General features: G+C 48.6%; 1 protein-coding gene and 1 long non-coding RNA gene across 3 annotated transcripts in view; both read left to right on the top strand.

Annotated features, from left to right (window-relative positions):
- The window catches only part of LOC123282395 (heparan sulfate glucosamine 3-O-sulfotransferase 4-like), a gene marked incomplete at its 5' end in the record, with an annotated part of 133,690 nt that overhangs the window by 39,297 nt on the left and 70,879 nt on the right, over nucleotides 1-23,514 (top strand). Inside the window, 2 exon segments of the mRNA XM_070485368.1 lie at nucleotides 14,398-14,502; nucleotides 15,390-15,544. Of these exon segments, the coding sequence (XP_070341469.1) occupies nucleotides 14,398-14,502; nucleotides 15,390-15,405 (121 nt within the window).
- The window catches only part of LOC123282602 (uncharacterized), a 151,884-nt gene that overhangs the window by 92,455 nt on the left and 35,915 nt on the right, over nucleotides 1-23,514 (top strand). Inside the window, exon 7 of one of the 2 annotated variants that reach the window (XR_011494113.1) lies at nucleotides 21,248-21,352. The exons of the other annotated variant lie outside the window; for it this stretch is intronic. This is a non-coding gene — a long non-coding RNA (uncharacterized lncRNA). The remainder of the gene's footprint in view (nucleotides 1-21,247; nucleotides 21,353-23,514) is intronic. 2 annotated transcript variants of the gene reach the window in all.

The raw sequence follows: 23,514 nt of genomic DNA, 5'->3' as shown, positions 1-23,514 counted from the left end.
CAGCCTCCCCCATTTTCAACCTCCCCCGCCAGAGCGGTGCCTTTGTTACAATCGATGAATCTACATCGACACGTCATTATCACCCAGAGTCCCTGGTTTATGTTAGGGTTCAGTCTTGGACCATCCGTTCTGTGGTTTTGGACAATTTATAATGACTTCTATCCACCGTTATGGTCCCACGCAGAGTGAGTTCACTGCTCTGAAAACCCTCTGTTCTCTCCCCCTTCATCCTCGCCCGACTCCCCATCCCTGGAAACCGCGGATCTGTTTACTGTTTGCATAGTCTTGTCTTTTCAAGAATGTGATGTAGTTGGAATTACATAGCATGTAGCCTTTTCAGAATGCCTCGTCTCACTCAGATAATGTGTGTTTTAAGCTCCCCCACGTCTTCTCATGGCTTGGTAGCTCATTTCTTTTCGGCCCTGAATGACGTTCCATCATCTGAAATAAACACAGTTCATTTACCCTTCACCTACTGAACGACATCTTGGTTGCTTCCAAGTTGTGGCAGTTGTGAATAAAGCTGCCATAAACATCCGTCTGCAGGCTCTCATGTGGACGTGAGTTTCAACTCCTTTGGGTACATGCCAAGAAGCATGGTTGCTGGATCAGATAAGAGTATATTTAGTTTTGTAAGAAACTGCCAAACTGCCTTCCAGAGTAGCTGTAGCATTTTGCATTCCCACCAGCAATGAATGAGAGCTCCTGTTGCTCCAAACCATGGCCAACATTTGGTGTTGTCAGTGTTCCAGATTTTGGCCGTTCTAGAAGTTGCATAGTGCTATCTTACTGCTGTTTTACTTTGCATTTTTCTGATGACACATTATGTGGAACATCTTTATAATTTATTTTTATACTCTCTATAAAAGTAAAAAATATATCCACCCATTACATCCTGGTCACATGTTGTGGAATTCCTGTGTCCCTTCCTTTTCTTCTCTTCAGGTGCCAAATGTAAGGGACTCTCAGACTCCTCAGCCTTTCTTCCTGGACACTATGGTAGAGCCTGTCTGGTGCAGGCGTCTGCTCAGCTGGGAGCTGCTAGAGAAGCAAAACCTCTGGAGGTCAAGGACTGAGCCTGTCTTGTTGACTGTTGAGTTCCCAGCCCCTCTGGTGTCTGGAATGTTGAAGGATCCCAATAAATGTTTAACATATATGCCCCCGGGTTGGGTCATTGAATGGAAGATAACTTTTGTCCTGTAGGGCAATGTTATCTTCCAAGGGGCATGGAGTTCCTGCATACTTTCTCTCCCCTGCCTCTGACCTGAGCCCCTAGAGTAATTGAAGGCTTTCCAGTATGTTACAAAAAGATTCTTCTGGTACCCAAGGTGGGATAGTGGAGACGCCTTCCTCCTTGGGTACCCCCTTTACCCATTTCCTCCAGTTCTCCCCAACCTAAATGTGAGGGAGGAAGAGGGAGTTCTGAATAGAGCAGGTACTTCCTGCTTCTTTCTTACTTATTTGAACAATGTCTTTGCTCTAGTCACTGTATCATTCCAATCCGATACCAGTAGTGATTATATCATTGATCCTCTTTTCAGTTATTTCTAATTGGTTACAGACATTAATCACGGTCTCTGCATAACAGATTGTATCTGCTGTCAATACCTGTGCTCAGATAGCCGTTGCCTTGTAGATTTAACCCATTGTCAGGATTCTTTGAGGGCACCCAAACTCATTGTCTCTTATGTTGCCATTGGGCCAAGACTGCTTCTCTTTGAGTCCTTCTTTCCATGTGGCTGTCACTGCCAGAGTCCTCAGGAGGGTCGAGACCGTCCAGGGGCCTGGGCTTTCTCACTTCTCCGAACTTCAGAATGGATAATCCGTTTGCTGATCCCCCGTCCCCTCCAAGGGCATAACGACCACCTCAGCTCTGAGCACTCAGCCACCTGGGCAGCTCCTTCTTTGCCCTGTGAAGGCAGGTGGAAGAATGGCGATTGGGCGCTCACAGTTGCCTGCAGGCTCCAGATGGTCGTAGCCAGAGAGGAAGAGGGGACTTTGGTGTAAAGAAAGGTACTGAGAAGGGTCACCATGGCTCAGAGACAGCCTCCTTGGGAACAGGAAGTGAGAGGCTAACCGCAGTCACTCAGGTGCCCAGTACATGATCAGAGCACCATTGATTAAGGCGCCTCACTAAAGACCCCAACAGCTGGTGTTCGGCAAGAGCTCCCTCTGCCCCGGCCAGTGTGTTCGTGCTTTTAGGGACTGTCTGATGGAATCTTCCCTGCAGCCCTTTCCTTTCTCTCTTTGCAGCTTCTGTCGTGTTGTAGGCACAGTGCTGGTCACTGAGGATGCTGAGATGAACAAAAGAGAGCACAGCCCTGCCCTGTGGAGCTCACAGTCCCGTGGTGCAAACCGGTAGCAGTGAAATAACCACATGCGGTGACAGGTGTTGGGAAGAGAGGCTGTGGGGCTGCCTGTGCGGGTAGAGGGGCCGCATGCTTGCAACAGGCCCTTTCTGGAGGCTGGACAGGCTGGGCAGGTGGAGGTCCGAGGGACAGCAGGCTTCGGTGGCTGGAGAGTGGAGGGAAGGACCTCCTAGCAAAGGGCCAGCCATGGAGCAAGAGCAGGAGTGGAGAGTATGCGCGTCCGAAGCCCTGGGAGATAAGAAGTAGGTGTTTCCATCGTTTGTAAATAGGAAAACTGAGGCTAATCCAGATTCAGAAATCTGCCTGAGGCGATGCAGTAGATGGCAGACTGTATGAGTTTGCTCCAGCTGCCGTAACAAAGTACCACAGACTAGGGGCGGAAACAGCGGGAACTCCTTGTCTCACGGCTCTGGAGGCTGGAAGCCTGACATCAAGGTGCCGGCAGGGCTGCTTTCTCCATTGGCTTGCGACCGGCCATCTTCTTGCTGTGTCCTCACCGTGGCCTTTCCTCTGTGCTTGTGCGTCTCTGGGGTGTGTCTCTCTGTGTCCTAATCTCCTCCTATAAGGACACCAGTCGTATTGGATTAGAACCCACCCTAAGGACCCCATAAGCTGAATTACTTCTTTAGAAGCTCTGTGTCCTAAGACAGTCACATTCTGATTACAGGGCGCTAGGGCTCCAGCATATGAATTTAGGGGACACATTCAGCCCCCGGCACTGACCTTCCCAAAAAGAGGGCTTGGTAGAGTCTGAGGAGGCGGGTGGGGGCAGCCCGGGGGTGCTGAGTCGGAGACGAGGGGGAAGAATTGCAGCGCCGCCCTGAGGCGGGGCTCCGAGCAGGAGTGCACAAAACGCAGAGGCTGAGCCAGGCCGGGGAGGGTGACCGCGCCTTGCCAGTGGAGTGAATGCATGTGCACTGATCTCCCCGTCAGACACCAGAGTCGGAAAGAGCCAGGTCAGAGCCGGGGCCAGCCTGGGGCGAGGCACAGATCCTGGGGAAACCAGAGTCTGGTCAGAACCCGCTTGGGTGGATTTCCTGCAGCCACATCTTGCTCTTAATTACAAGCAGGTAATCATTGTGCGTCATTCTGTAGCTACCATCAACTCAGATGCCCCGCACCCGCCACTCAATACAACTGTCTGTGATGATGGAGATGTTCTCTGTGCCCTCCAAGATGATGGCCGCTAGTCACAGGTGACTGTTGAGCGCTTGCAGTGTGTCTAGTGCATGTGGCTGAGAGCTTTTACTTTTATTTAATTTTAGAAAGTTTACTTTTAAATTTAAAAAGTCACACGTGGCCACCACATTGGATAGCCTCGTCCTTGACAGTGCAGCTGCAATCATACTGATTGCTAGATCAGCCAGGAGGGGTTTGGGATCTCCAGGAGCAGGGTGCGGGGATGGGGAGCCCCTCTGAGAGGTGCACTTGTCAGCTAGAGCAGTTTGTCCACGTCTGCTGGACGCGGAGACCCAGCTAGGGGCGGGAGGGAGCCAGCTCTTGTGAGCTGCCCTCCCATTTCTCATTCTAAAGAGAAGGCAGGGCTCACTCGTTCAGCAAATGTTTCTGAAGTGCCTCCTCTGTGCCTCTGACCTCACGTCACTGCGGGGCTCCACTGGGGCAGTAGTCAGTCCTCAAGTATACTGTTTAGTGCGTGGTTGCCATGTGCCAGCCACACACTCTTTCTGTTATTAATTTAATCCTCAGAGCCATCCTCTGCGGTAGATACTATCTTTCCCACTTCACAACAGAGGAAAGTGGGATTCAGAGATTTTGAGTGACCGCTTCAGCAATTGGAAGAGGCCGGGTTTGAAGCCAGGTCCCTCTGACTCCAGAGTCCCCACTGGTAGTGTCTGTTCTCTTTTGGAAGATCTCATTGGAGAGGGGTGCAGGTGAGGGGAGTGGGCCAGGGAGCACATCTTGTTGACTTTTGGAGATGCTGTCACTTGCAAGGCCAGCTTGTGTGAGGAGGACGCTGAGGGCGAGGCATCCACAGGCATCTGCTGAGAGACTTAACTCAAGCAAAAGCCAGGGAGGAAGCTGACTGTGAAAAATGGTGAACCAAAGGGGCAGGTCGTCTGGACACAGGGAAGGGCTAGTCTGTTGGGTCGTGAAATGCATATTGGGACAGGGACAGGCAGCTGGGTGCCCAGGAGGGAGCGTGGGAGTGGAAGGGCTTATCTCCTCCACCTGCTGTGCCCACTTCCTGCACGCTGCCCCTCTGGCCTCTGCATCACATGCATCTGAGAGCAGCAGCATGCTCGGGGTAGCAGCTGCCTGATAAGAAGGCTGCTCCGACCTTGACCTCCGGCAAGGTCATCTGAGACCTGGAAGTTAGGAGAGGAAACAGCAGGTTTAGAGGAAAAACTGGCCTTTGGGGAAGTTGCAACAACTTGTGATTTCTATGGCTGTTTTGCTTTCTGCTCAGCTGCTTCTCCAGGATGGAAGACAGCCCAGGCAATAGGAAATGCCACCTGATGGCCAGCTCTCCAGTCTCCTCCCAGCATGCTTCAAGCGGATTGTGAGGATAATCTTGGGAAGTTTAAACCCAACCAAGGCCCTCGGGGTCCAGAGCAGACATTTTCCTGCCACCTCTGGTCAGACCTTTGAGTGCCGAGTTATTCATGCATTTACCAAATATTTCTTGAGCGCCGGGCACTGTGGTGGGTCCTGGGGTACGGGCATGGACAGGACAGCACTGTCCGAGGCAATTACCAGAAGGACGCAGAGAAGTTAGCCAGATGAGGGCATGTGGCTGGGGGAGAGACATGGAGTATGCAGGCAGAGAGAAGGAATGTGGGCTCTGAAGGGTGCATTCAGGAGACAGAAAGACATTCATTGTGCCTGGATCTTAAAAGCAAGGAGGAGGAGTAAGAAGTGAGGCTGCAGGGGGATGAGGAAGATCAGACGATGAAGGGTTTCCTAAGCCGCAGTACGTAAACAGATGGTCTCTTAGGTTGACGGCAGTACTGAGCCGCTGAAGATTCTAAGCAGGGGTGCGACTTGCTCAGATTGGAATGTTTATAAAAATTACTCTAGCTGTGTGGGGCTGGAGAATGGATTAGTTGGGGGCAAGAAAAGATTCAGGAAGAAAAGTTTGAAAACTAGCACAGGTGATGGCCTGGATTGAATTAGAGACGCAGAAGCCAGGATGGAAAGAAGGGGAGGGGTCAAGAAATGAGGATGATTCTAAGCACTCGGTGAAGGAGAGCGCAGCTTCCAGGCTGACTTCTGGCTCAGGCGGCTGGGTAGAAGGAGGTCCCAGTTAGTGATGCAGGAGACACAGAAGGATGAGCAGGTCTGTGGGGGAAGATGGTGAATTCTGTTGAGGACATGTTGGGACATGAAAGGGAGGTGCCCACTGGCAGCTGAACTCGGCGGCCTGGAGCTCAACAGTCGACCTGGGCTGGAGGTGATTTGCAGAGCTGCAAGGCAGCGAGGGTGCGAAGGGCTTATCAGTGCCTGCTGCAGAACGGGAGTGCCTCCATGGACGAGGACGCGGAGGCGCAGAGAGGCTGAGGACCATTCAGGGCTTCGTACCCAAGCTGAGATTTGAACCACACCCTTTGTGTGTTTGTGTGTGTGTGCGTGTGTGCACACGTGCACGTGTGTGTTTTCCCCAGTAGGCAGTCCTGTCATTACTCATGCCTGTGCCAGCCAGTGTTTGAAAATATCACAGTTGCCTTTGCCAACTTGGTGCATAGCATTGGCTTAATTCTGTAGGACATCTAGCATTGACTGCCCCTAGAATAGGGACGGCACATTGATACTGGAGCTGGGGATTCAAATTGGCATTAGCTTGGTGGACAGGCAAATGGAGGGAGCATAATGTAGCCATGCGTGGTGAATGCTAGATTCAGAGGGTTCCTCTTTTGCACCCGGCCATATGGGCAGCTTCCGTGGCCATGAGCGTAGATCTTGGTGAAATCGCTTCTCTGCTGAAGAACGAGAGATCAGAAGATAGTTCCGCTCAGTGCTGCGTGTGCATGAACTCGCCGTGGTATTATTTGAGGTGAGAGTAACCTTGTGAGAGGCCACCTTCTCATCCTGCCAGCTGTCTCCTTTACCTGGAAAAAAGCTTAGCCATAAAAGAAGAGAAATAGCTTAAGGGGAAGGATGGAAGAGAGGGGAAGAAATAAATAGCCGAGATGGTCAGCACAGCCATACTTGTGAACACTCTGGGCTGTTGGAGCGTGGCAGAGTGGAGTCTGCGTGAAATGTTTTGTGAAATAGCAGAGAGCAAGGCCATAGCCCCTGGGCTTCGGAGGCCATAAGCTTATTAAAAGTTATGTTTTGCTCCGTGGAAGCAGACCCTGTTTGTGTGTGCGTGTGAAAAGGAAACAAATCCTGGCATGAGATTCCGTTCCACTGAATTCATTCGGAAAGAAGTTCCTGTTCGGTGGGCCAAGACGTTATGAAAAACCATAGACGCTGCTGAGAAGCTGTCCTAAGGGGTCCGGCTTGTCAAGACCCAGTTCTGAGCAGCTGATTGCTGCTTGCCATTGTTCGACCTGGACTGGGGCTGAAAATGCTGATTCCCTGAATGTCCCTAAAATAGAGGCCAGCTCAGACCGGGCTTAGAGCTGGGGTGAGAGCACATGAGCCAGATTCTAAATCAGATCGAAGCAAGAGGGGTTGTCAGTGCTTTGACCAGAGAGATTCCCTGGGTGTTAATTCCACCCTCTGTGAGTAGGACTCGGGACTGGAACGCATCCTCAGCTCAAGGTTGTGGCCATCTTCTTGTCCCTTTTAGCCCTGCATGGGCCGTTGTCTTCTCTGCGTCTCTCAGTGAATTTACTTGGACTAGTGCAGAGAGAGCATCCTGTTGGCTTAACCAAGTACCATCGCCCCCTAGTGGGCAGAGCCCTCTGTACGAAGCCTCATGGTAATCGTTGGCCAACCTATGGAGGTATCTTCTTTGAGTCAGATGCTGTGTTCCAGTCCAGTCAGTGGCCAACTCAGACAAAGCCATGTTACTTTGCCAAGTGGGCAGTGCTGGGAGGGGGAGTTTGAAATGGCTGGACCGTGGCCGACTTGCACACTCCCAGTATCTATTGTCGGGGCAAGGGCTTGGCTCAAAGCTAAGTTACCAGACTGGTTAACGGCTGGTGTGTTAATCGGCCGCTGTGTTAGAGAGTGGGCCCAGGAAGAGCAGGTGTGTTGAGTAGCAAGTCCAGAATCCCAGAATGATGCAAAGACCTTCCCGGGCTCGTCTAGTCTATTCTGTCAGGGATGTGGGAATCTCTCTGGATTTGGGTCAGAGGGCGAGGTTGAAAACCAGACACCACCACTTAAGAGCTGCGTGGTCTTTGGAAGCTTGATTAACCAATCGGAGCCTCACCTCTTGTGCTGTGAGCTGGACCAACAACAATGCCCCCTCCCAGGGTTGTGAGGATGAGGTGAGGAAGGTACCTCCCCTAGCATCTGGTACCCGGAAGGCACGTAGTGCCTTCGTCTCCTTCAGTGAAATACCAGGGACCTTTCAGCATAGAGTCACTTGCGGAAGGAGTGTGTCCACCCAGGGGCAAGTGAGTGGGATATAAGTTACATAAAGATTTTAGTTATTGCAGCCAGAAGAGTTTGGCAGACGGTGGCCAAACTTTCTAGGTCAGTGTCCGGAGAGGAGAGATATAGAGAGTGTTAGTGGTGATAATTTTGTCTGTCTGTCTTTCCTGCTCACTCACTCACTCATCTGTCACTTCTCTCTCTCTCTCTCTCTCTCATCTACTTTTTGTTCCATCTATCAGTCATCTATGTACACACACCTCATTTTTTAATTAAGAATTATTGCTGGAATGCCTAATATCTGCCAGGCACGGGGGGTACAGTGATGAAGAAAACAAACCCATGACTTGATAGAGCCTGCGTTTGAGGCGTGGGGTGCAAAAGATGATACATGAAAACTAACTCATGGCAGACGGTGACAGTCTAATGTGCTTCCGTGTGCACTGCTTCATCTTATCCTCGTGGTACCTCTGTGATGGAAGAGGGTCTCATCATCCCATTTTAAAGACAAAAAAAGTCAGACTCGGGGGGCGCTGGGTGCCTCGATTTCACCAGGTGGACACAGCCTGCCTGGGGCAGAGCTGCCTGACTCGGCATCCTGCATTCTTTTGACTTCCCCATAATGTAACTTCCTTGGAAAAGGGAGAAATATGAACTGACAGGAAAAAAGAGAAGGTTTTCAAAATAAGAGTTTGTAAATCAACCTTAAGAAGTTCCATGAGTTGCAAGGGGTAAAAAATAGCTCACTCGGTTACCTTTATTTTCCCTTCTGGTTTTAAATTCCCATAGCACACTTTCTGTGAGCGGTGCAGGGGACTTTAGCTTCTCGCATTGCCAGGCAAATATTTATCCTTATGGATAAAGCAATGCCATAGTCGTCTTCACGGCCTTATTCTAAAACGTCTTCCCTCCCTCTGGAATTTTACACTAGGCCAGCATTCTTGATTTTGTTTGTTTTTTGGTGAGGAAGATTGGCCCTGAGCTAACATCTGTTGCCAATCTTCCTCTACTTTAGGTGGGACGCCACCACAGTGTGGCTTGATGAGCGGTGCTAGGTATGCGCCTGGGATCTGAACCTGCGAACCCTGGGCTGCAGAAGTGGAGCACGCACACTTAACCACTTGGCCACCGGGCCAGCCCCCTAGGCTAGCATTCTTGACCGTTCCTCTCCTCTCTTTGAGGATTTGTCAGGGGCTGCAAGGCAGATGCCCAGTGGGGCCGGGCAGGTGTGACAGTGCGTGAAGGGGGCCTGGTGGGAATACTGGTGACCTTGAGAGTGAGCATGTGTCCTCTGGGGGCGGCCGTGACTCAACGCCATCCAGTCCCCACGGGTGTTGAGGGTGCACCGTGTTGCCAGTGCTCGTCCTTTGGGAGAAACACAAGTCAAGATTTCATGCACAATATCTTCAATTTAAATTTTAGTTCAGTTTCAACAAAACAAAATAAAACCCATAGTGTGGGCCAAACCAAGCATGCCCACGTGCCAGGGTATTTTGGGTCATAGGCTGGGTTACAACCTGCTGTCATGGGACAATTCTCAGTGGAGAGAAGGGATGTCTTTACATCAGAGATCAGATTTGATTTGTTTGGCCCGGAGAGTTTTGAGACCCATTTTGAGTTAATGGCTAATATTTTAAAAGTGGGATATTTCACCCAAAGATCTAGGTTTCTGGCTTCTTTAGAAAACAAAAATCAAAAGATGGAACAACACTGAGTCCAGTGTTACCCAGTCACAGACTCCTGGTGCTGAGTGTGGCACTTCCTTTAGACAGGGGCTGCCTAGTTTGCCACAGTCCCCATCTATTGTTGACTTCTGGCCCACTGCACTTACTAATGTGATCTCCCTGATGCCTGTAGGCATTGGAGTTTGTGCTCACAGGTTCAAATCTGTGTTTGATCAGAACGTGAAAGGGGCATTCCAACTCACCTGACATCAGTGTGGGTTGACGGTGAAAATCAGCGTGCTAGTTCTCCCCAAGCAGAAGATCGTTCCCAGGAGCAAAATCAGTCCTGCTGGATCTTCCTAGACCCTTTTACTTTTTATCTGTGCCTGGTGGAAGATCTGTGTGTGTGTGTGCCTGTGCCTGTGCGCACACCTGCATCCATCCTGTGTGTGCACTTGTGCATGCATGGCATGGAGGTTTGATCTTTCTCCCGTTTCCCTCCATCTCCCCCTTTACCAAGCAGTTATCTCTGCTGTCTTCGGCTCTGGCTCTCAGGCTTGGGGAGCAACCTCTTGCTCATTGGTGCCGGGAGGACCAGGCATCCTCACTCTCGTGGTGGGCCCCTCTGAGTGGCTGGCGATCTTGCTGTTTTACGTGTTGTTCGCCTCTCACAACCCGTTTCTATCTGAGATGCTCTGAAATCCGTGGCAGTCTCCTTGAGATACACGTGTTCAGCAGCTGGGACCACTCAAAGCTTTATCCCTCTATTCTGCCACCATTGCTCCTTCATGGAAAGGATTTGAAAAGGAAACCTTGACTTTTAGATTGATTTTTAAATAAGCACCTATTTAGCTGTTGGTGCTTGAAAAGCAGCCTGGATTATAGTCTTCCAACAAGCAAACAGTATTCTAATTGATGCCTCTCCTAGCTGATGAAAGGGGCCTCCACGGGTAATTCCCCCCAGCCTGGGGACAGACCTGATATTCACAGGTTGTTGACAACAGCGGGGAGTGGGGAGAGGTCAGCGAACGCGGGCACAGGCGAGTGCTTTCTCCTCTCCTCGGTCCTTCCCCCGTGGACTCTTGTCCTGCCGCTTCCTCTCCCTTCTAGTTGATTGCTGTGGTTTTGGTGGTCATGCCAAGGTTTTTTTGCTGCATTTCTGAGAACAAAATGCAGACTAGGAAGTACTGTTGCATTGCTAACCCAGTGGTTTCCAGGAAAGATGATGGACAGAGTGTTTAAAATTGGATTGGAACTTAGAAGTTTCCAGATTCGTAGATGCCTCCCACCGGGTGAATAGTTTTCTCTGCTTTTACTAGAGATGTCTAGAATCTAAAGTGCTTTTGCCAAGAGATGAATAAAAGCCTTTCCTCCTCCATCGGGCCTTCCTAGAGTGTGAGAATGAAAACATATTCTCCTTTCACTCCAGTCATGATGGCCTTGAGGAGAAGTGAATAGCCAGCCTTTATTGACCACTCCTTAGACACCAGGCTTTGGGCTGAATGCGTCACATGATCATCTTGTCCTCACAACCAGCTTCGGAGGCTGCTCTTGTTGTCATCTCCAGTTTACAGATCAGGAGACAAAGGTGCAGAGAGGTTAGGTAACCTCTCTCAGGCCACACAGCGGGGGAGGGGTGGTACCTGGGTTTGAGCTCAGCCCATTCTTTTAAGTGGAACACACTCTGCGCTGCAGCCTATGTTGATACATTTCATCCGGCTGCGTGTTTCCTGATACTTTTCTCTCTGCCATTTACAGAGTCTGTGGAGGCCGAATGTTGCAATTCGTGAAGAGCGGTTAGTGTGCAGGACATTACTCATCATAAAAGTGAATAGTCAGTGTTTATGACATGGCAGGGACTGTGCTAAGTGCTTTAAATGCATTTTCACTTGGGGCTCTCACACTGACTCTGAAACGTGGGTATGGAAGTCACCGACCACGATCCTACCTCCAGGATTTGAACCAGGATTGATACAGTTAGAAGTGAACCCACCCTTTAATTTACCATGTTGCAATTTCATCCTCTGCTGTTCTCTCTTCAGTGTCTCGTTTGCTCCAGCCACAGGATGGCTCAGTGCTGTTGGTTTAACATGCTAAATGATTTCCTACCTCAGGACCTTTGCACAACCTCAGCTCTCTGCTTGGCACACCTTTTCTCCTCTTCTCCCCTCAGCAAACCATGCTTTAGCACCCCGTTCAGGTGTCACCCTGGGAAACTTTTGGCATCTTCCATGGAAAGAGCTAGTTGCTTCTCTCTGCCTCCTCCCCTGGAACCCTGCTGTCTTTAGACTCTCTTACTGCCCTCCTTACACTGTGTTGTCATAATTTGTATACCCCAAGGAGTTGTAAATCCTTTGAAGTGGAGATTATGAAGGATGCATCTCACCCGACTGTGTGGTTTGTCACTCTCCCAGAACCTACTCCAGTGGCGGGTAGTCATAGGTGCCCAGGCGCCAATGATGAGTCCCTGTCTCGCTGGTGCCTAGCCTGGAGCACAGGAACAGACATACTGAGCGCATATGACAGTGCTTGTATTAGTCAGGGCTCTCCGGAGAAACAGAGCCAACAGGATATATAGAGACATATTTAAGGGGACATTTGTCATGGGAATTGGCTCACGTGGTCACGGAGGCTGAGAAGTCCCGTGCTCTGCCACCTGCGAGCTGGAGACCCAGAAACCAGGTGGTGGAATTCAGTCTGAGTCTGAAGGCCCAAGAACCAGGAGCTCGGATGTCCGAGGGCAGGGGACGATGGACGTGCCAGCTCTGAGAGACAGAGGGAATTCACCCTCCCTCCCCTTTTTCCTGTTTGGGCCCTTGACCGAGTGGAGTTGCCCAGCCGCTGTGCTGACAGCGGATCTTCTTTACTCCGTTGGCTGCTTTAGTCCCTTCCAGAAACACCTCGCGGACACACCCAAAATAGTGTTCTACAGGTATCTGGGCATCCCTTCCCCAGCCCTGTCCAGTGGACAAGATTACCCATCACCGTTCTCAGTATGGTTTTATTGATGGTTTTGTATCATTCTGACCCCCTCCCCACCTCTTTGTTACCTTCTGGCTTCAAACAGCGTTTAGTAGACGATGGAATCATTTTTCTCGCCCAGAGGTTGGCTGACCTCTTCCTGTAAAGGGACAGAGAGCAAGTATTTTAGGTTTTTCAAGCTGTGTGGGCGCTGTCAACTACTCACTTCTGCCATTGTGGCGTGAAATCAAACTTTGTTTGCAAACATGGCAGCCGGCAGATGTGGCACACTGGCTGTCGCTCGCTGACCTGTGTTCTAGGAGATTCTTGTCGTGACAAATACTGGAAGATGATAATTGGGCTGCTCTTATCACAGTCAAGATTAGCTTAGTTGCCCAAGCCACAGTCTTAAACTGGTCCTTGAAGAAAGGATTGTGTGTTCAGTGTCATGCATAGCATCACTCCGAGTGCCTCACTGTTGGCCCATTTAGGTATCATTAAAGGGGTCTCGTAGGTTGTCGTGGAAAGGACCTATGCTTTGGAGTCAACTATTCTGGTTTGAATTCTGCATTTAAGCTGTGTGATCCTGGGTAAGTTACTGAAATACTTAGATCACCATCCTTACCTTGCAGCATTTTAATGGGCTGCAAATATTTAGCCTGTTTCAGGCACATAATAGGGATTGAACAAATATTAGTTACTTTGTCTTCTTGCAGGCTTTTACCGCAAATCCCAACCTTTCAGCTGCAACATGGAAATGTAAACTGTAAAAGCCACTAGAGCCCAGGGAGGCCCAGTGTATTTGAAATTCTAGAAAGAGTCTTTGAAAAGTGAGAGACATTTAAGTCTGAGGAATTTGTCCTTTCTAACTGTCTCACCATTCTCTTTGAGACGGAGTGAGAAGAATTTGACATTTCATTTTCACACCTGAATGTTACAAGTCTAATGTAAGCTTGGGAATCAGAGGTGGCTGTGACGTCAGGGGACGGGGAACGGAGGTTGCAGACCAAAGGCAGAGATGGCCTGTTCAGCTCTGCAAGGAGGTTGATTAGATGCCTACAAGGTTATCAAAGGGACTCTTACGAACATTCTGGGACCAGGAGGAGTAAATCTTGGGATGCTCTATTGGGAAAAAGAAGTTGGATGAGACCCCTGTATCTATCTGTACGTGCCACACATCATAAGTATCTATGTCCCACAGCTCCTTGCGTATGGTGTAGGGCACCTAAATGTCGCAGAGAACTGTCTGGCTCCGCGTCTGCCCACACTTCGCATTCTGTTCCCAGACGGGATCTCCGCAAGCGTTCAGAAATGCCTCTCCTTGGTCCAGGCTGACTTCTGTGCTCCTTACAGCCAGTGTCTTCGTGTTTTTACCATTGAGCTTTGGCGATGTTTCTGTCCTATTGCCTGCACGTGGGGCCTCCCATGACTGGACCCCTCCCCAGGCGGACCAAAATGCTCCTTCCTGTCCAGTCCCAAGGCATTCTGTTCATAAGCCCTCAGACCACTTATAACACGGAATGGACCTTCGTCGTGCCTCTCTCTCTAATAGATTAAAAGCTCCTTGAGGACAGAGGTCACATCTTATTGATCCTTTTAGCTCCAGTGCCTGGCATGGTGGCAGGTACTTATTAGAGGCTTGATAAATATTGCTGACTTTGAAAACAGGAAATTATTTTTAAATTTGGAGATATTTTCAAGCTGACAAACTGAAAATGTCTTGAAACGCTGGCTGTCCAGAAAAAATGGTTTTGTGTTGACTTTGAAGTTGAGTGGCCCGTCCTTTTAAACCAGCCCCGCTAGGCCCTCGGCGAGTCTCAGCGCATCTTGGTGACAGAACGACATCGCCCAGAGGCCTGCGGTGATTGGCTGCATCATGGGGCGCACTGTCGTTCCAGATGTCGGTCCTGCGGGGTTTTCCTGCGGGAGCAGCAGGGAGCGGAGCCACCGCTCAAGAAACACTCCAGGATCTGCAGCATTGACCCTGAGAACCGTCCACGCAGGTGGGTCAGGCGGAGGTTCAGTCCACGGTGACTGGAGGGCAGGGCGAATGGGTCAAACCAGGCATTTTGTGGGAAGTGGTTAATGTTTAGGAAGTGTGAGCACTTGAGTAAGAGTAAGCAGCCACGGCGAGAGCCCTTCGGGTGGCTTCTCAACCTGGGATTTAGCAAACGTCTGCTGGCTGCCCGCCATGTGCTGGGCGCTCAGTGAGTTCAAGACCTTCTGAGAGAGGCACTAGCAATGTTTCCATTTCGCAGTTGGGAAAATCAAGATTCAAAAAATTAAGTAACTGTCACAAAGACTTAGAGCTGGAGAGCTGGAGTGACTGTGATTCAGACTCAGGTCTCTGTGCTCAAGAAATGCCCCCGTCCTTTGCTGTGGCAATGGTGGTTTAGACCATGAACTCTAAAGCCAGACTGTGTTTCAACGCTGGCTCTGTTACTTATGAGCTGTGTGACCTTGGACAACTTACTTAATCTCTCTGTGCCTCAGTTTCCTCATCTGTAAAGTGCGGATAATAATAGTTCCTACCTCACTGTGATGATCAAATGATGTCCTATGTATAACATGCCCAAAACGGTGTCTGACATACAGCAGGCACTGCACAAGTGTTTGTCATTATTACGTAGGACCACCTCTTCCATAAAAGGCGCCTACTTCGTCTGTTGCATCGTTTTGCATGAATCTTGGTGGGCATAGCGCAGCATACTCTTCACCCACTGTCCCTTTCTCGGACAGCACTGAATTTCCAGGGACACGGGGACCTTTGACGCATCTTGCCCCAGCTCGTAGCTTAAAATCTGGTGATGTTATTATTTTTCTTCTGCACGATTGTGCATTGCAGGGATTTCTCTTGTAGCACTGACTAAACAGGATGCTATTTCTGCAGGGGCCTTGGTGACTGAGCTGCTGTGGAACCCACCACGTTTATGTGTAGTTTGCGAACTGGCAGGTTGATCCATCAAGAGTTCCAGGAGCAGAAGCGCACCTCATTCTGTTTTTCTGGGAGGTCCCCCGCCACACTGTCTGTGTGATGTGCCGGAGGTTGGTTTCCTAAGGGCCTGCAGCGGGAGGGACATCAGTACTGAGGGTTCTAGAGAATGAATCTGGACAATAAGTGTTGCTGGCCTGTGTCTGCAGGGTGAGCAACTGTTGCCTGCCTCTTGCCCTCCCATAAAGGAAGGCGGCACATGTCTGCAGAATGTTCCATGGCTGAAGGGTCGCAGATTCTGTTATTAGAAAACACCAGGGCTTGTTATATGTTTAGTGGGAAAAGCCTTCCCTACGTTGGTCCGTTCATCTCGCCTGCTGCTTGCAGACCTCCTCTGGCTGTGCGTTAGGTACAGAATCAACTCCAGAGTCCTTAGCATGACACACAGGCCTTACGGTTTCAGGTGCCCCAAGTCCAGCTGGGTGCAAAAAGCCACACCCTCTCCCCCCACTTGTACCCTGTAATCACTTTCCACTGAATTTCTTGACTGGTCTCCAGATAGTTTGTACTTACTCATAGCTTTTGCCTTTGCATGTGCTCTTTCTTTTGTATGGTATGCCCTGTCTCCTCTTCTCCAATGGCAAACTCCTACTTATCCTTCAAAACCCAGCTCTGATAACGCTTCCTTTGGAGAAGGCTTCTGCAAGGCACCTAAGCCAAATTACTTGCCCTCTCTCCTGTCCTCCTCTAGCACTCTCTTCTCTGGTATGATAATGAATCCATTGACTTTTGTTATCTCTCCACCAGTGCATACTCCTTCATGGCAGAGACCGTTTATCTCTGACCTCCTTTATTTCTGATAGGAGTGAACCATGAGTTCGAAGTCCTGGCTTGCAGGAGTCTGGTTTCTGCAGGGCCGTGCCTGCTTGGCGAGTTCTCCTGATTCAATGCATTTATTTTTAGCAACAAAATTTAACGAAAATCCCCAAATATGCATGCTGTCACTACAAGGTGCGTTATTCCGTGGGTGTTGCTTAGCCAATGCTCCCTCCCCGTTTTAATCCACTTCCCCCTGATCGGTGCCGTCCTGCACCCCTTTCTCTAGTGCTGCTTCTCTGAAAGGCGTTCCGTGTCTCCACTGCCCCCTGATGTGTGGGTGGGGAGTCTCTCTGGACTCAAGCACGTTAGCCTGTCGGCGTTGGCGAGTGAAGTCAGTCATCTTGCAACTGACCCAACCTCAGAATTAACATTTCCAGTCCCCACTTTGTCTGTTTTGTTTGTTTCTCTAAAACCTGCTGGTCTCCTTCACACCTCCATAGCTTTGCCAGGATTCAGTAATCACTCATTTTTTTCAGCAAATGGTTATTGTTTACCTTCCATGTGTCAGGCGCAGCTCTAGGCATTGGGGATGCAGCAGAAAGCACAAGAATGTAGAGCTTCTACCTTGAATATATGACTAAATTAAATATTGTGACGGAAGATGAGAGCACTGTGGAGAAGAATGGAGGTGAAAGAATAAGTCTTGTGGATACTTGGGGAAAGAGCATTCCTGGAAGGGCTAACAGCAGGTGCAAAGGCCCTGAGGTGGAGGAGTACCTACCGGGTTTGAGGAACATGGAAGATCGCTGTAGAAACTCTGACTTTTATCCTGGGTGAGGTGGGAAGACATTGGAGAGCTTTGAGTGGAGAAATGCCACTGACTTCATGTCTTCACAGCATTACTGTGGCTCTTGTGTTGAGAATCGACTGTGTGGGCCAAGGGAGGAAACAGAGAGCAGTCAGAGAGCCCCGCAGTCATCCACATGAGAGCTGCGGCGCATCGGACAGTGGTGTTCCCAGTCCGTGAGGACACCCTTCTCTGTGCCATCAGGAGCAGTCTTTCTCCTGTAAAATCGAGGGCCGGGGCATCCTCCTGCTGTAACTCTCCCGGACTTTCTTCTCCTGCCCTCAGCACGTTTGACGTAAACTCCTGCGGTAGTGATCATCACGTGCTGTCATCCTCACTGAGCTTTTCTTCCTGCGCTGGTTTTACTTCACTTGGGAATCCTTGGGAACTTACTCATTTGTGAATTCCCAGGGACTGGCACAGAGCCTGGGACATAGTAGGCAAGTTTGGAGGGCGGGACGCACATTGCAAAGCTACCTGGTGGACACCCCAACACCCATGCTCACCGTTTCTTGGCATTCTAGAAGAGAGCTAGTCCAAGTCTTGCCTCTGCCTTGCTGGCTCGTGTGGCTGAACAATTGTGCATTCTGAGAAGAAGAGCCCTGAGGGGGATGAAAAGAGTGTAAGAAGGAACGGATTTAGATTTGCTAACACTGAGCTAAGAACTGTGTGCATGTTTCCTCATTTCATCCTCACTCGATCTCATGAAGCATCATCTCCATTTTACAGATGGGATAACTGAGGCTCCAAGGCTTTAGATCACCCGGCCAGTAAGTGGCAGACAACAGTCCAACCCAGGTCTGTGGGCTTTGAAGGCCAGCGCTCTCCCCAAAGATAGACTGTTCCACCGAACCATCGGGAACCAATTCATCCTGCCTGATCGCCTTCGTATTATAAAACCTAGTGGGGAAGGCTGCAGCTGTTAGCTCTGGGTCTTACTCCAACTGTCCACCAAGGGATGCAAGAGTTTCTTGAGTAACTCAATTCCTTAGAAAATAATTCGCCTTCTTTTCACTTTCTGCATTCTCTTCTCTAAAAATTTCACATAAATAACATAATATACCGTTATAATATTTTATAATACATAATATAAAGTATATTAAATATATATAGATATGTAAAATATAAATAGATATTATGTTATATATATATAAAGTCACCCAGGAGATACATGGACAAAACCTGAATGTCCCTTGATGGGGGGAGTTAAGAAAGGTGCAGCCCTGAAAAGAAACTGAGTGGCCCTATGACATGCCAGGACGGCGTGATTCCTAGGTGCATTTTAAGGGGAAATAATTAAAACAAAGCGTTCTGTGTATCGTGTGTTTTCGTTTGCGTAGAATGAGGCCTGTGCAGACGCACACGGGCTGAGCTGTGGGCGGTCCTGGAGGGCGGGGAAGACGTTGGCACAGTGTCTGATTCTTCAGTGGGGCCAGGTGGACGGCAGGTCACAGGTGGGAGGCAGACTGATTTTTCAATAGATTCTTCTATGCTATTTGATTTTTCAAAGAATCTAAGATGCACACATATATGTACACATATGTATAAAATATGTATTTCGATTGGTATATAAGTATAATATATATATAAATGTTGACATGTATTTTTTAAAATCTAGCTAATTTTAAGCAGGGCTTCCCCGGTGCGTGTGGTATCTCTCATACACCATCGCACAACTCTTTGGCTTCACAGACGGCCTCTGGGGACAGAGGCCCTTTGGTTGGGGACAGCCAGTCTGGAGGCTGTCAGCTCCGCGTGGGCTGCCTGGCTCGCTGAGGCGGAAACCCCCTGGGGCCTGGCCTCATGCCCTCCCTTTGAGCCCTTCCCCTCCCGCCCTCAGTCTGCTCCCTGCGCATCCTTCCAGGCTCAAGTCCTGCAGGATGGAGCAAGCCTGCTTCTCTTATGGCTCCAACAGGAGCTGACGTGAATCTTACTGGCTGCTGGCCTGCTTAACTTTATGTGTCAGCTTGGCTAGGCTCTGGTGCCCAGTTGTTTGGTCAAACACCAGTCTCGATGTTGCTGTGAAGGTATTTGTTTTGAATGTGATTAATATTTAAATTAGTAGATTTTGAGGAAAGCAGATTATCCTCCACAGTGTGGTGGTCCTCATCCAATCAGTTGAATCCGTCTGTCTCTATAGATCTATCTATCTATAAATCTTTATCATACAGACATATGCCTACGTCTATATCTAGATATATCTATACTGTCTGTGTCTATGTCTATATCTGTATCCATTTTCTCTCTCTCTCCCCCGCCTTTTGGTTCTGTTTCTCTGGAGAAACCTGAGAAATATACAGCTGTGATTGGCCTAACTTGAGCCATGGTCCTGCCCCTGATGCATTACTTTCTCCATAAGAATGCAACACACTGGGCTAAAGTTAGGGGTTGCTCCCAGGGCTGTGGGGGAGTGAGATCCACCCTAATGACCATGGTACTGAGGATGGGAGAGAGGTAGTCTGGAAACCAGAATCAGGCTGTTACAGGAAGTAGAATAAGTGGAGGCTGGAGTGAAACACAACAAAACAGAGAACATAAGTCCATCACTGTGGCTGTTATTATCTCCTCTTGCAAATGAATTAACAGGCTCAGAATGGTTAAGAGGCGTGGTTGAAGTCACACAGGAAGTTGGTAATTGAGCAGGATTCAAGCCTAAGTGTGTATGATCTTGAAGTCTTTATTCGTTCTTTGTCCCCGATCATTTCATTCCTTCCTTCATTTATTCATTTCATCATCCAGCCAGCCAACAGTAAACTAATGTTTACCGGCTGCTCACTATTGACAGACATGGACTGTGCTGGACCCTGAGGAATCCAGATCATCTGACCTTAAAAGTGTCCCTCACATGAGAAAAAAATGTTTCCTGTGCTGCAGACCGCTTTTCAGATATTCCAAACAAAATCCACTTTTCTCGAGCTGCTCAGAGCAGGCACATTCAAATCCGGATTGGTCTTCAGAGAAAAGTACAAACTCCTTTTCCGCTGAGCCAACTCATTTTCAATTCACTCCATGAAGTCAGGCAGAGTACCAGGAGGGTAAAAACAATCGTAACGACACCACCGCCCACTGCTGTTTACAAGAAGGGGCATTCCTGGTGGGGCAGAGGAAGATGGACGGCACCCGTGTGCCAGAGCTGGCATGGCGTCCTGGCAAGTGGCAGATTTATGGCTCTGGCATCGCCAAAGGAGGAGTCCCTTTCCACTGATGTCCTTCCGAGCTCCCCTGGTTGGTTATTGCTCCGTTTCTTCTTAGCGTGAGTGATGAGAGGGTCCTAGGAGGCAAGTGGGTGCATGCAGGCGAGCAGTTGTTCCATGGATTTATGGTTTATTCTCTGCTCGAGTCACTTTCCTGGCTGCTGCCACTGTGAATGAGTTCCTCTGTGAGAGCAGCTCCTGGCCTCGCTGTGCCCACTGCTGCCTCCGGGCCTTTGCCGGACATGCCCTGCCTGTTACTGTAGGTCAGTCCAAGCCCTTCCCCTTCCATGTGGCCAAGCTGTAATACTAGTAATCGTGGTCCCGTTTGACATTCGTGTGGCACTTTACAGTTTATAAAGTAAGGTACGGTTTATAAAGCAGTGGGTCACACTGGTTCAGAGCACGGTCTTTGGAGCCAAACTGCCCGGGTTCAGATCTCAGTTTAGCCTTCACAGGCCAGATAATCGTGGGCCACCTACTCTCTCTCCCTCGGTTTCTGCATCAGTAAAGTGTGGGCAATCAGAGGGGCTCTTGTGGAGAGTAATTTGAGCTTATCCATGTAAATCAGAGGGTAAGCCCTAAACAAATGATTATTATTTTTATTTTATTATGTAAGTCATCCTAAAAGAAGGAGGAGAAGCAAAGAATTGGCATAGTGGTTTGTAATCTCAGCTCTGCCACTAATCTGCGTGAGCTTGGGCAAGTTATCAGTTTTCTGTCATCTGTAAAATGGGGAGGATGACAGTGCTCACTGCACAGGGTGGTTGTGAAGGTTAAATGAGATGTTGCCTGGTAAGTGTTGAGCACAGTCTCTGTGATGCAGTGAATGCCCAATGACAATCGTTTTTAACGGTAACTAGGCACCTTAGAAACATTTAACCACTATGTCAAGTGAGCTTGATTTGTGTGATATAATCCTAAAGGAACTTTATTTTTGTCTTCTATTGTTTCTTCAGATTTACTCAGTGGGGCTGATTCTGTTGCTGCCTCTGGATGAAAATTCTGGAAGGCCCTACTGACTTTTTGGTACCTATTCAGTAACAGAAGGTCCTACAGCCCCTGTAAGTTGCAAAACTCAGTTGCACATCAATAATTAACATATTCAGTCCAGTGCAATTGCTAAAACTTTAAACGTGGTTTCTGGGCTTGCCACATGCAGGGCAGCTTGCTGTCATGACAGGGAGGTGACCAGCTTCTATCTCCTCCCTCATCTGCTGACCACAGTTTCTGCCTTCTCCAGCGTTGGAGAGGGGACAAGGGAGAGGAGAGGGGACATGAAAGTGTTTCCTTGACTGGACTGTCGTGAGCTGGTATCAGCACACTTCCTGGAATTGGCAGATGTTTCAAGCAGGCTCTTTTGCTCGTGGTTGCTTTTGGGGTTTCTTTGGAGATTCCCATACACATCGACATCCCTAATTGCTGGAGCTCTCTCACCAGCGATTCTCTTGATGACAGAAATTGCATCGCTGTTTCTGCACTGTCACTTACAACTTCTTCTCAGCCCTTAGGAAAACGCGATTTCACTTCATCTCTTTCTGTTGAGATTCCGCTTTTCCTTCCAAGTTGTCCTCCTGGATAGAACCTTCTCTCTTACACATGGCTCACGTCTGGTTCACGGAAACATGAGCTTCCCACAAACTCATTTAATCTTCACCTGCCTTTGTGTGATGAGTGCTGTCATTATCGGCATTGACAGGGGCAGAATCTGAGACGTTGAGTGTACACGTAGCATATCCAACATCACACAGCTAGCAAGTGATGAAGTCATGCCCTTAATCCAGGTCATCTGACCCCATAGCCGAGATTTTGACCACCCACGTTGTACTTTCAACTTAAAATTGAGCATAATTGTTTTCCTTCACTGTCTGAGAAAAGATGTGTAAAAATTATGTACAATTCTCCTTCTTGTCTTTTGATTTTTGGGGGAGGTATGGGAATGAAAATGTTCTAGTCATGCTTATCTAGTGTTTTCTCCTTTCCTGCTTCTCCCTCCAGAAAAGTCTAACCGTACAGAAAAACAAAAACAAACTCAGCCACCAAATAGAAAGACCTCTGTCTTTTGCTGGTGTCCATTTGCTCAGCATCACAGAACTCAGCGCATGTGCCCTTCCCACGAGCTGTCTCTCTGCCTCCCACCTTTTCTGTGTGTTTCATACCAATTCTCTCTAGCTCACGCTTAGATTTTCTCCACTGTTGGATCTTAACAATATAGTTTGGAATTCAATTTATAAGAAGAATATATTACACTTTACCAAGTTACACTGCATACCCTCTGAATCTGATTACTGACATCTCTGGGGTCTCAGGATTACTTCAGAGCAAACTTGATTAAACACTGTTGGATTAGTTAAAGAGGGGTGCATCTACAGCTGCCTGGATAGCCCACTGTTCTTTAAGAAAAATATTGGATAGGGGCTGGCCCGGTCGCTCACTGGTTAAGTTTGCACGTTCTGCTTCTTGGTGGCCCAGGGTTCGCCGGTTCGGATCCCGGGTGCGGACATGGCACCGCTTGGCAAGCCATGCTGTGGTAGGCGTCCCACATATAAAGTAGAGGAAGATGGGCATGGATGTGAGCTCAGGGCCAGTCTTCCTCAGCAAAAAGAGGAGAATTGGCAGCAGTTAGCTCAGGGCTAATCTTCCTCAAAAACAAAAAAAGAAATATTGGATAATCCAATGCAGGCAAATCAGACATCAGCTTGTTTTGTTAATGTTCTGACCTCATTTAAAATTAATGAGATTTTATTAAATTAGAAGATCCAGATAAGTTAAAATAAAATTGATTCATATATTTTTGCAGAGGTGAGCGTACGAAATCAAACTTCCAGTCTTATTGGCTTACTAGTTTAAAAATACTTTTCATAAATTTTAGTTCTCTTGGGGTAATAGCTTGTCTGTTTCAATGGTATTGGGTGTCCTGTCAAATGCTTTTGTTGTAATCAGCATTTTCTTTCCCCACTTCACACAAAGAAAACCTAATCTACCCCTCATTTTGCTGCTTTCTTTGAAAAAAAGAGAAGGATTGGGAGCTATTTAGCCAATCTGCCTTGCTGCAATTTCTCATATCAGAGGAATCTCGTTCTTCTTTTTTTCCTTCATATTTTGTAGATTGCAAATATGTTTGAAGATGTCATTGTCAGTGAAAGGATTCTTTTCAGTTTTCCACTGTGTTTCTTTTCATCAATCTAATTCTCTCTTTAACTCAATGCTGCTTTTATTTATAGCT

The sequence above is a fragment of the Equus asinus genome, chromosome 14, assembly GCF_041296235.1.
Source record: "Equus asinus isolate D_3611 breed Donkey chromosome 14, EquAss-T2T_v2, whole genome shotgun sequence".
NCBI classification, from domain to species: Eukaryota; Metazoa; Chordata; class Mammalia; order Perissodactyla; family Equidae; genus Equus; species Equus asinus.
The sequence above is the reverse complement of the archived record's forward strand: the minus strand, read 5'-3'. Positions and strand labels throughout refer to the sequence as shown.